The sequence below is a fragment of the Lycorma delicatula genome, chromosome 3, assembly GCF_047948215.1.
Source record: "Lycorma delicatula isolate Av1 chromosome 3, ASM4794821v1, whole genome shotgun sequence".
NCBI classification, from domain to species: Eukaryota; Metazoa; Arthropoda; class Insecta; order Hemiptera; family Fulgoridae; genus Lycorma; species Lycorma delicatula.
The window spans coordinates 195,326,096-195,338,115 of NC_134457.1; the positions used below are offsets into that span (position 1 = coordinate 195,326,096).

Sequence of the window (12,020 nt, forward strand, 5' to 3'; positions counted from 1 at the left end):
CTCCCCAATATCCATTAATTATTGGGTCATGTATACATAATTTTTTTGAATGCAAACAGAAGAGTCAGGAGACAGAAATTTGGAAAACAAAGACAAAGAATGTACTTAAAAAGGATAGAAACAGCAAACACTTAACAGAGGCTGATGAAATCTTGTTTACTGTTAGCTTCAAATTATCAGCTTTGTTTATTATCAGCTTCAAAGGACAATGCAGAAAATTGAAGTGCTCATGAAGGATGCTGTTCTGCATGTCTTTAGAATATAATTCTACAAGCCACAGTAAGACTTAACTTCAATGCTTTCAAGAGCTGATTACCCTTACCAGCCCAGACTTCGTAATAATTGAGTATTATCTCTTCATAAACGTCAATGTAAGGCTGGCTACCTAGTGCTTGAAAACCAATAAGAAAATTACAGAGAGTGTTTGTAATTGACTGGGTACTCAGGCAGTAGTTTATTTTATAAACAAAATAAACATTGAAGTCACATCCCAACTCCATAGGGGGAAGCCTTGTGACGCTTCTAGTCTTCACACCACCACCCCCCATTCATTGCCCTGATGGGCTTTAACGGGAGTCGTCTTTCACCCTCTAACTTTTTACATCTCATAGTAATAAGCCAGGCCCTCATTGGGATGCCACTGATGTAAATGCCTTGGTAGACATTTACATCGATGATTTTTAAACTCAGCTTTTGCCTTCACTGTAGGCCTCGTCCGGACATCTTGAATGTCCTATGTAGTTGCCCTCTGAACTAGCTAACCGAGCTCGCAGAAGCACGAACCACACGCCTAACTTTTATTGAGCCAATTTCTAGTAAACATCTCAAAATTCAAGGTAAACTAACAACAACATACCACCAAAAATATTGTTTTCAACAATGAAATTTAGTCCTAGTTCCCTTAGTGAACTCTACTTCAGTTCATACCCCTGACTTTAGATTAATTTACAGACTCCAGTCTGGTCTACAAGGGAGAGGCGGACAGACCTCCTACTCCCTCTCAGCTCCAAGGCAGAGTCCGGCATGATATTTACTTTCTTCAAACATTGTCATCCTGCTGACAGTGTCATGTGCTCATTGAAACTGCCCTCGTCAAAATGACACTACACGTCACGGCTGCATGGTAACCAATGCTCTCGGCAGTGCAGTCGCTGTTCCGCCGATTGCTAACATTCAAATATCACCACAATTTCTATCTAACCGTGGCTCACCGCCAATACACCTACCTCCGGCCAATAACCGCCCAGGCGGTCCCTAGCCAACTGAGGTACTACTCTACTATACCCCTTCAGCCTTCCTGCTCAGGGCAAGTAATCAAAGGAAGCTAGCCACAATGATCCGTTCTCTGCGAGTTTTCCAGTTGACACGCAGATCAAAGAAGGAGTCCACTCTCTCAAGTTCCATAGCAACTTTGGTATGTTCAGCCTCATACTGGGAACAAACATAAAGGACATGGTCCATGGTGTCATCGACCCTACAGTCCGGACACTAGCCAAAGTCTACCAAACCAAACCTAACTAAACTATTCCTTAAGGCACCATGTCCCAAAAGGAACTGAGTTGTATACCAATTGGGGGAAACCCAACTAATTGTTCGCAGCTCCCTAACATTTGGAAAGATAACATGCGTGTATCGGCCAGTAGAAGAATCGTTCCTATTGAATGGCACTAACGAAGGGTGTTCAATTTCTCGCATATGCCTAGAAGTATGGCCTTCCTTCTTAGGAACATACCGCTTGCTATGTTCCGTAGCTAGAAAGTCAATGGGTTTAATGCCAACGATTATAGAGACTGCCTCTCTCGAGACATTTCTGTAACCACCGACAACAGCTAGTAATAGAAGACACTGGGCTCGGAAAAGAATGTTCCTATAACGTTGGAATTGCAAACAACGAGCCCAGATGGGCGCAGTGTACAACATTATGGCCTCACAGACACCTTTGTAAACAATACGCATGGTACGATAATTCAACCCCCAATTGGGATGGATGACTACGAACACCAAAGAAGGCATCGATGGCCTTCTTTGCAACAAACTGAAGGTGCTCCTTGAATTGCAATCTCTCATCAAGGATAACAACCAGATACTTCTGAACGGTAACATACCTAATCAGAAGGCCATCTATCATAACCCGTGATTGACAGGTCACAACTAGACGACCTTTAAGAAGCATCATAGTGGTTATCTCTGCACTGAAAACAATCTTATACTGAAGACTCAACAACCTGATAACCTTACATGCCTGCGTCACTCTGAGCTCTTGGAGTTATATCCCAACCCCATAGGGGAAGACACCCGCCTAGTGACATTCTGGTCGCCACAGCCCCCTCCGGACATAGCCCTGATGGAAATCATTGGAGTTACATCTTGATTCCCCCCCCCAAAGGAAGAAGATCCCACCTCATAGCGTGTCCGGTCGCTACACCATCCCCTCAGTTCCTAGCCAGTAGTGGCTTTAATGGAGGACATCTTCTCGCCCTCAAACTGATTGCACATCACAGCTTTCAGTCCAGGCCTCGCAGAGATGCCACCGATGCAGATGCCCCGAGGGACATCTGCATCGGTAAAGTTCACCCCGAGATAGTTTTACGTGTTTATGCCTTCAGAATGAAGACAACGGACACCTGCAGCTACCACGTCGCCCTCAGGAACTAAGCTAGAAGCCTAACCGCGGAATGAAGACCCCGCGCCTAGTCCTAACTAAAGAGCCAATTACTGAATGTCTCAGATCCGTACTAACAGCCTCAATAACAAACTCTCCCACTAAAGTTTCACACAGCAAAATTGAGACCTAGTTGCCTTAAGAACCCCGCTTATTACTCAAAATGAGTTCCTATCTGACTCCGCCCCGGTCCGCCCGGGAGAGGAGAATAAACGCCTACTCCCGCACAGTGGCATCACGGAGTCCCACGTGACATTCACCATCTTTTGCAAACCGCCGTCAAGACTCCCCTGCATACCACCAAAGCAGTAGCAGTACCCAGAGCCACCCCGCCGACAGTGTCGTTAGCTCATAAATGCCCTTGTCGGAGCGCGATCGCACCCCCCCAGGCAACGATAACCATGCTCGTTGGCAGCGGCCGCAACTCTGCTGACAGCGTAATTCAATACAAGACACCAAATACACCTAACCGAGGCACGCTGCCTTAAGCGCCTACCTTCGGCCAGTCAACTGCCCAGGCGGCCCCTAGCCACCCAGGTTCCTATCACCTACTAAATCCCTTTGGCAGCCCTGCTCAGGGCGAGGAAGCCAGCAACTATTGTCCACTCTCTACAAGTCCTCCAGTTGACTCGTAGATCCAAAACAAAGTTTACTCTCTCGAGTTCCCTAGTAACTCTGGTACACTCAGCTTAGTACCGGAGACATATTTGAAGGACATGGTCCACGGTGTCATCGACCCTACAGTTCGGACAGAAGTCGGAATCAACCAACCTAAACCTAGCCAATTTATCCCTAAAGGCACCATGTCCAGAGAGAAACCGTGTAGTGTGCGGATTGGGGGATACCCAGCTAACTGCTCACAACTCTCTAACATTGGGGAATATACCATGCTTATAACGACCTGTCAAAGAAGTATTCCACTTAGTCGAAACCTTTGTCTTCGATCTCATGCATAAGCCCAGAAGTAAGAAGGCCTCCCCCTTCTTTGCAACATACCGCTGGCCACGTTCCGTAGCCGAAATATCAACAGGTTTGATGCCCGCGATCACAGTTACTGCCTCTCGCGAGACAGTCTTGTAACCACTGACAACTGCTAACAAAAGAAGACGCTGGGCTCGTAATAGAATGTCCCTATAGTATTGGTACTGCAAACGATGAGCCCAGACGGGCGCAGCGTACAACATAATGGCCTTGCAAACACCTTTGTAAAGAATCCGCATGGTACGGAAATTCAACCCCCAATCGGGATGGACCACTCTACAGACGCCAAAGAAAGCATAAACTGCCTTCTTCGCCACATACTGCAGGTGCTCCTTGAAGAGAAGCATCTCAAGGATAACACCCAGATATTTTTGAAGGGTGACATACCTAATTGAACGACCGTCCATCACAACCCGCAGATGGCGAGTTGCAGCTAGACGGCCCTTCAAAAACATCATAGTGGTTTTCTCCACACTGAAAACCATCTTATGCTGAAGACTCCACAACCACAAAAACCCTACATGCCTGTGTCGCTCTGAGCTCAATCTCAGCACGTGAACCACCCCCAACCAGCAGCAGTCCATCGTCGGCATAAGCTACAACGCGACAGCCACCGGGCAAACGTAGCCGCATGAGAGAATCAAACTCGATGGTCCAGACGAGTGGACCTAATACACTGCCCTGTGGACATCCTTCTGACAGCGTCTTTCCTACTTGCGAACTGCTGTCACGAAGGACAACCGTTCTTTCGCTGAAATAACTTGAGAGAGTCCTAATTTCATCCTGCGTGCAACCACGCTTCTGTAATTGAAACAAGGCAGAGGGCCACCACAAGTTATTAAATGCCCCAGATGTCCAAGAAGACACCGAGTACATATTTGCACTCACTGCCTGAAGCCAGATCCAGGACCCTAAGCATCGCATCCTCTGTACTCTTACCGGGTCTAAAGCCATACTGGTCGTCCATCAGCATATGACTCGAAGTCAGCCTACTATTAATGTGGAGGAAAGTACCTCCTCGAAAATTTTTCCAACAACTGTTAAGAGCGTCAGAGGACGGTAAGAAGAACTAACGGTGGGGTCCTTGGCGCCACCTTTGAATAACAACTTCAAAATTCCACGCTTCCAGCAAGCCGGGAAATACCCGGCAAATAAACACCTATTGAACACCCTAGTCAATGGGCCAAGAACTACAGGCAGGGTGCGAACAAGGAGCTCCACCGTAATACCATCATATCCGGGGGGCTTTGTTTCTAGCCAGGCTACAGATTACTTGGCGGACTTCTGCCTCAGCAATCTTCGAAGACACAGTCTGTAGTGAAATCCACAACCGCCGCTCGAACTCTCTGGTGATACGAGGTCTCAACCTCGGTATCATCGGGGAGCAGATCGTCCATCAGAAGAGATAGAACACGACCTTTCTCAACTACAACACCGTCTTGGGTCGAGAGAGCCGACAGAAGACTGTCCTTTTTCCGCTTGTGACCAAGTACACGATAAACAACACCCCAAGGGTCCTTATTCCCTTGCTCTTGAACAAAAGAGCGCCAGGAATCTCGCTTAGAAGTCCTAATTCTATGAAAATACTCGTTCTTTTTCTGACGATACTCTGCAAACAAGGCCTCGCGCCGTCAGGATCACGCGCACGCTGTGCGGCTCTCCTGACCGCAGAGGAGAAGAGAAATTCACTGACAGGTTATCTAGAGGGACCTCGTCCAGGGTACGAGTGAACACCTGCATCCTGGCCGCAAGAATGTTAGAGAACTTGGGCCAATCCGCCCGCCTGTGCAAGAAGCGCCCCTGCTGAACAGGGGCGTCTGCCCTAAAGACATCGTGCAGCCCACCTACCCCATCAAAAACTATGAGCCAATGGTCGCATTCGCAATCAACGACTACAGACCAGTTCAGAATCCTACCAGGGATATTCTTGCCTATGGTAACATCAATGTTGGTACCAAGGTCCTCCGCAATCCCACCGCGCCGGCGATATTGTAGCCAACTCACCGGCGATATTGAACACCTCAAAACGGTGCTACGCAATGAAGCCTTCTAGCAGTTCACCGCCATCATCTGTGATCACACTGTGACAAAGAAGCGATTTGGCGTTCGCATCAACTCCTATACGAATAGGACGACCCGCAATCAGCCTGATAATTCTATCCCATCTTTCCAAATGTAAATCAGTGGGATCTCTGTACTGAAAGTACGAACTAACCACAACTAGGTCGAAACCATCCACAGCAAGCTTAACAACGACATGATGCGTGTCAGAGGCTTGCCGTACAAAGACACTATCTATAGACTTCCTGCACAGAACGGCGGATTTACATTCACCAACATGGAACTTATTCCAGCCTGAAAAACCTGGCAGGTCACCCATGACAACATACGGGTGTTGCAGAAGTAAAACATCGAGGCTCCGCTTTTCAACGACGTTACCTAACTCCACTTTGACCACATAGGCACCCTGGGCATTGAGTTGACCGAACCTAACCATCAAGCAAGATGAAGTAGACCTCAACCGCTCTCAAATAGCTACCACACTCTCTACTATTGATGGAGTGCCTATGGTTTTTGCGTAACCGCTTGCAGTTGACGCAGACCGGAGCCTCCTTCTTTAGCGGACACTCATCTTGCTTGTGGCCCTCTTCACCACAATGCGCGCAGACCGACGCATACTTACAAAACTTGGCCCTATGGCCGAACCTACAACACTTGAAACACCTCTGCACATCAAGGTATTCTTTGACGCGACAAGAGGAAAAATCAACAAAGACCCTACCCACAGACAAAAACTTCTGGTGGAGACCAGCACCTAACTCAAAAACTCAGTGATACCGAGAGGCATCACGCTTTCCAGTCTTGAAGACTAGCCTACACTGCTCTTTGAACGAGGCCTCGTCCAAATCAGTGTTCTGCTCCCGAATGAGAGACAGAACCTCTTCATCAGGGAGACTCCGCTCGTCATATATTATGACCCGGGGCTTCCTCAACCGCTTGGGGTCCACCTTGACTTAAGCTTCTGTACCGCAGGAGAGTCCTTGATGACTTGGACCGTCTCCTTATTGTCTGTAACAACTACTAACCCTCTGCTGGTCTCCTTAAGCCGAATCCTAAGCCGATTCCGATCACCACGAAGGGCTTCATGGAAATCGCGCTTCAAGTCTTGACTCGTGGTCTTCGAGCCCTCCGCCTTGTTCACGAAGATTACCTCCGGCTTCTTCACTGCCTTGCTGGCCTCGCGTTTGGCGTTCAGGACCTCAGCATAGCGCCTGGGCTGCACTGGGGCCTGAACAACCTCCTTGGGAGCCTTGACATTGTAGGGTTTGGAGGCCAAGGCCTCGAAACCCTCACTAACCGCCTTGAAAGCTTCCCTCAACTTGCCAAGTCGAGGGAGAATCATCTTCCTCGCCCCCGAACAGACTCCGCCAGGAAGCGCAAGAAAATCTACTAAGTAGTCCAGGTCCTCCTGGACTACTTTCAACAACAGGGCAGAACTGCCAGGTCTGCCCTTAGAATTTTTGAAGGCCTCTACTACAGGGGAGGACCGCACATGGGTGGGTGTCCCTGTATCCATTGCTTCGCTGACCTCGTCCTCAGAGGAGCTAGTTGATGGAACTGGCGCAGGTTTCCTCTTCCGCCTGGACTTCTTCACCTCTTGGAACTCCGACATGGCCGAAGATTCCCTAAGTCCTACTGAATTTACTAAAATCTTGCTGTCTACCTACTACTGTCAAATTTGGGCAAGCCCACAAAGTGACAACTACCCGCAGCGAGTACGGGCAGCCAGAGACCCTTGCGTTCTCCTGTCACACTTCGTACCTCTTCGCCGCTGCTGTAACGATTAATTGGTGCACTAGACGTACAACAATGAACCGCAGATTACGGCCCTCGCTCTGACAAGAGCGCAGAAGGTCTAAAAGGCAAGGCCTTTTTTCTGTTACAGGGACTAACGACCAGCAGTCGTTGCCACCCTTTTGCTACGTTGAGGCGAGTACGCGTCGCACACGTCCACGCCAATCACACCGTAGCAAAGCTACAAATGCTGAGTCTAACTTAGTTCGTGAATACAGCCTTAAGACCAGCTAACCTTGATACTGTCAGAAGGTACACACGCGACCGACAGCCAAAAGAACACTGATAGTAAGATATACCACGGTGATACTCTGAGACGGACTAGGAACCAGAGTATCCATTGGAGTCACAGTACAATCTCTGAATAAGAGTGAGAACTATCAGGAGAATTAACGCAGATGAGTAACTAATCAAATGAAAACAATCTTTGGCAACACCCCTCACAAATCTATTTTCTGGGGACACTGATTACTGTGGTCATCAGCCAATAATAAATGGCACATTACACAATGAATTGTACATGTTGCTTAAATTTGGCTACCTATAGAACTAGTTTATTATATGACTTTGGCTTATGGTATCTTTCTTTAGTCGGTACCACAGCCTACAGTTAAGAGAGTGTTACTCCCCAACACATTCCAAGTCTTTCACTACTATTAAATTTTAAGGTATACAAGTTCCCAAAACTATCATTTTTAATAAGGAATTTAACAACATTTGAAGGACCAACTAATAAGGAGAATGGGAACATTATTATTAAGAACTGGAAAAACAGTAATAAGATCTGAATAAAAAGAATGTAACTCTTCTATAAACTATGGCTTTTCTAACTAGGTACTGTTTTTAAAGTTTCAATGAAAATATTTATTTGATGTGATAAATAAAACTTGGCTTTTCATTTACGAAAACATCATTATATAACAATGTATTCTATCAAACACAGTAGTCATGAATTTGCTAGTCTGTAACTTACGAGGTTTATTTTTTTTTTCAAGGTCTGATTGGTCGCAAAATAAAAACCCGTGCAGAAATCAGATGAACCTTTGCGCATGTGTTGCGCAGCATCTCTGGTATGGCCTTCAATCAGGCCGCGTCACTTCGTTTAGTTCTGAACACTAGCTAGCACGTAAACATGTCTACAACAATAGCATCTACCGCCAAGTGTCAAGTGCATATGGTAATTTGATTTCTTCTGGCTGAGGAGTGTAATGCAGCTGAAATTCATCAACGATTAAGTAATGTGTACGGTGAAACTTCAATGAGTGACAGCAAAGTGCGACAATGGTGCAGGAACTTTAAAGCAGGACGTACAGATGTTCATGATGCAGGTGGTCAGGGAAGGAAGCGAGTGTCAACCGATGATTTCGTTGAACGAGTAGATGAGGCAATTCGAGAAAATCATCGGTTTACAATTTCTGTATTGATTCGCTCCTGAAATTTCAAGGTCAGCTCTTTACACCATTGCGAGTGAGAGACCACGAACTGTGTGCGAGATGGGTTCCCAAGATGCTGTCTAACAATCACAAAACAATGAGAATGGACACCTCTCTACATTTCTCCAGCGCTACAACAATGAAGAAGATTTTTTGAACAAAATTGTCACAGGGGACAAAACATGGGTCCGTTTTGAAACTGAAGAAACAAAAGAGCAATCCAAACAGTGGATGCGTTCTCATTCTCCCAGTAAACCAAAGAAGTTCAAGCGAACCTTCTCTAACAGAAAGGTATGGCTACTGTGTTCTGGGACCGGAATGGAGTTCTCTTGGTGGAATTCATGGAACGTGGCACGACCACACTGCAGCCACATACTGCGTGACTCTTCAACATCTACGAAGGGCAATTCAGAATAAGTGGAAATGAATGTTGTTATCAGGCATTGTCTTTCTCCATGAAAATGCTCAGCCGCACACTGCAGCTGTAACAAAGAAGCTCCTGCAGTGTTTTCATTGGGAAGTGTTTGATCATCACCCACCATACAGCCCAGACTTGGCTCCATCCGATTTTCACCTCTTCGCTCACATGAAACACTGGCTAGGAGGGCAAATTTTGGCACAGACATTGAGCTGCAGACCAGCATAGTAACATGGCTGAAAACACAGGCAGCTCCAATCTATGATGAGCGTATTGGAAAGTTGGTACCACGCTACGAGAAATGTCTAAATCAGAGTGGCGATTATGTAGAGAAATTGCATAACTATGTAAGTACTTGTTACAAATAAAATATTTTTTATTTTCACTGTGGTTTTAATTTCGTGACCGATCGGACCTTGAAAAAAAAGTAACCCTCATATTTGCTGCTTTAAATACTCCTAGAACAGTATGTAGAGAATTTTTTGGCTATTTAAACTCTTGGTGCGACCACAAATCAAAATAATTACATTTTTATAACATAATTCTAATAAATACTACAAAATTAAGAATATGAGTTACTACAAAAAAACTAATTCTCTTGAGGCAGAATAATTTGAAGTTATACTAAATAAACAATACATTAGTTCAACACACTTCTGAAAATAAGATCTATACAGGAAATGCAAATAAGAAAATGAATAAACAAGCATAAATACACTTATACTAACCATAGTAATTTGATAGTCTTATTAGCTTAATTTTTTGTTTTGCTATCAACAATTATATAAAACAAAATTTATAACACAATTGTAAAACTTTTTTTAGATTGTATGTGAAATACAATACCAGTTACCAAATATAATGATTTTAGTTACATTTACTAATTAACTTAATTTAAATTGATTAAATATACATAAAGAAAAAACACAACTACATAAAATTTAAAAGAAAGTATTACCTTACAAAACTCTATAACTATGAATTTTTTACATACAACAATTGAATTTTGATAACAACAAATGTTATTAAAACAAACACCTATATTAATTTACAGATGTTAACATTCATGAATGTTCAACGCACATTATAAAAAATCTACTATAGGTATCACCATAACTCAAAATAAATAATTAAGTTTTAATTTCATTGTTGTTATTAAGCTATAATCACTTATAATTTCATTTGATTCTATTTCTTTTATGTAAAACCTTCAATCATTAGAATGGTTTAAAACAATTCTACAATCCTATCTATTCTGAAAATCTTTTACTTTTAACATTTCTTATAACCTACAACCCCCACTATTCGTTTCATATATTCTAAATATTTTGTCTTTCTTTATTAGTTTTATCTATACACTTCCTTCTAGAATCAAATAGACTAATTCTAGAATATTAATACATGTCCCAGATTGTGCTAACAACTTTTTCACTTTCTCTATCTCTCACAAATCATAAAAAATAAGCATACTTTCACATTTCTAAAACCTTTATTGATAGTAGTTTCTCGCTTTCATGTCGGTTATGTTTCATTGACACGAACCATTATACCCCATAACAAATTTTAAGTTCTAATGAATTAAGTGAATAATAAATAAAAACTATTTCAATAATAATCTATATCCAATTTACATTTATTTACATGTAAATAGTAGCATGTGAGTTTAGAAAATTTTAAAACATTTCAAATTCAAAATCTCTTAAAAACAATGTTTGTAAAAAAAAATGGAATATCTTTGTTAACGTTAACAGTGAAATTAAGAGGATAAGTTGTAATAAATACCAATGATTACATCACTTTGTTTTTATAAATTAACTGTCACTGGCCACCAAAATTAAACTGTTGGGTACAATTTACATTTAGTTGCAATATTTTTTTTTTTTTTTTAATACCTTTAGCATCTATCTAACTTCTTAAAAATAATTAAATAGAAGAGGGTGCAAAACTTAATTTGTAACAGTAACTAGCTTTCAATAATAAATTTTATGGATACCAAGAGATTTTTTACCATACTATACTTTAAACAGAAACAATGTAAAAATTACCTGATAACGAAAAATATCATTATGTACATAATACTTCTTTGGAGTCTCAGCTGCCAGAACAAAGGTCTGGGTAAATCTACGCATTGGCTGGCCACCATTAGAAAATTCTCCAGATACCTAAACAAGCAAATATAAGTTCACTTACAACATAGGTGATGTAACAAAAAAAAAATATGTTACTTTACTTCACACTTCTACTAACATATTTATTATTCATTAAGCCAAGATTACATTATTATTTTCCATCTTGTATACAGACAACTAACTGGTTTTAGATACATACAACATCATTAATTTATGCTTTCAACACCTGTCAATTAAATATGATCAAGTGATATAACAGAACTTATTTATTTAAGATGCAACAACAATAAACCTACATCCACCACACTTTAAATAAAAAAAAATAATGAAAATATTCTGAAAAGATTTTTTGAAGAATAAATAAAAAACAAATAAGCTTTAGTTTTAATAAAAATAATAAACACTTTTTATTTTTTAAATAAATGTTGACAAGCCTGCTGTCAAAGTATAAAATAAAATGTATTTTTTAACAGAAAATAGTGTTGCAATAAGAATAAAATGGCCTTTTCATTATTAAACCTAACCATAAAGAACTTACTGAA

At 42.4% G+C, this 12,020-nt stretch overlaps 1 protein-coding gene across 2 annotated transcripts in view; it reads right to left on the reverse strand.

The window, feature by feature from the left end:
- The window catches only part of rin (ras GTPase-activating protein-binding protein 2), a 73,420-nt gene that overhangs the window by 39,353 nt on the left and 22,047 nt on the right, over positions 1–12,020 (reverse strand). For both annotated transcript variants that reach the window (XM_075361283.1, XM_075361284.1), the window contains one exon: positions 11,395–11,511. In XM_075361283.1, the coding sequence (XP_075217398.1) occupies positions 11,395–11,511 (117 nt within the window). The remainder of the gene's footprint in view (positions 1–11,394; positions 11,512–12,020) is intronic.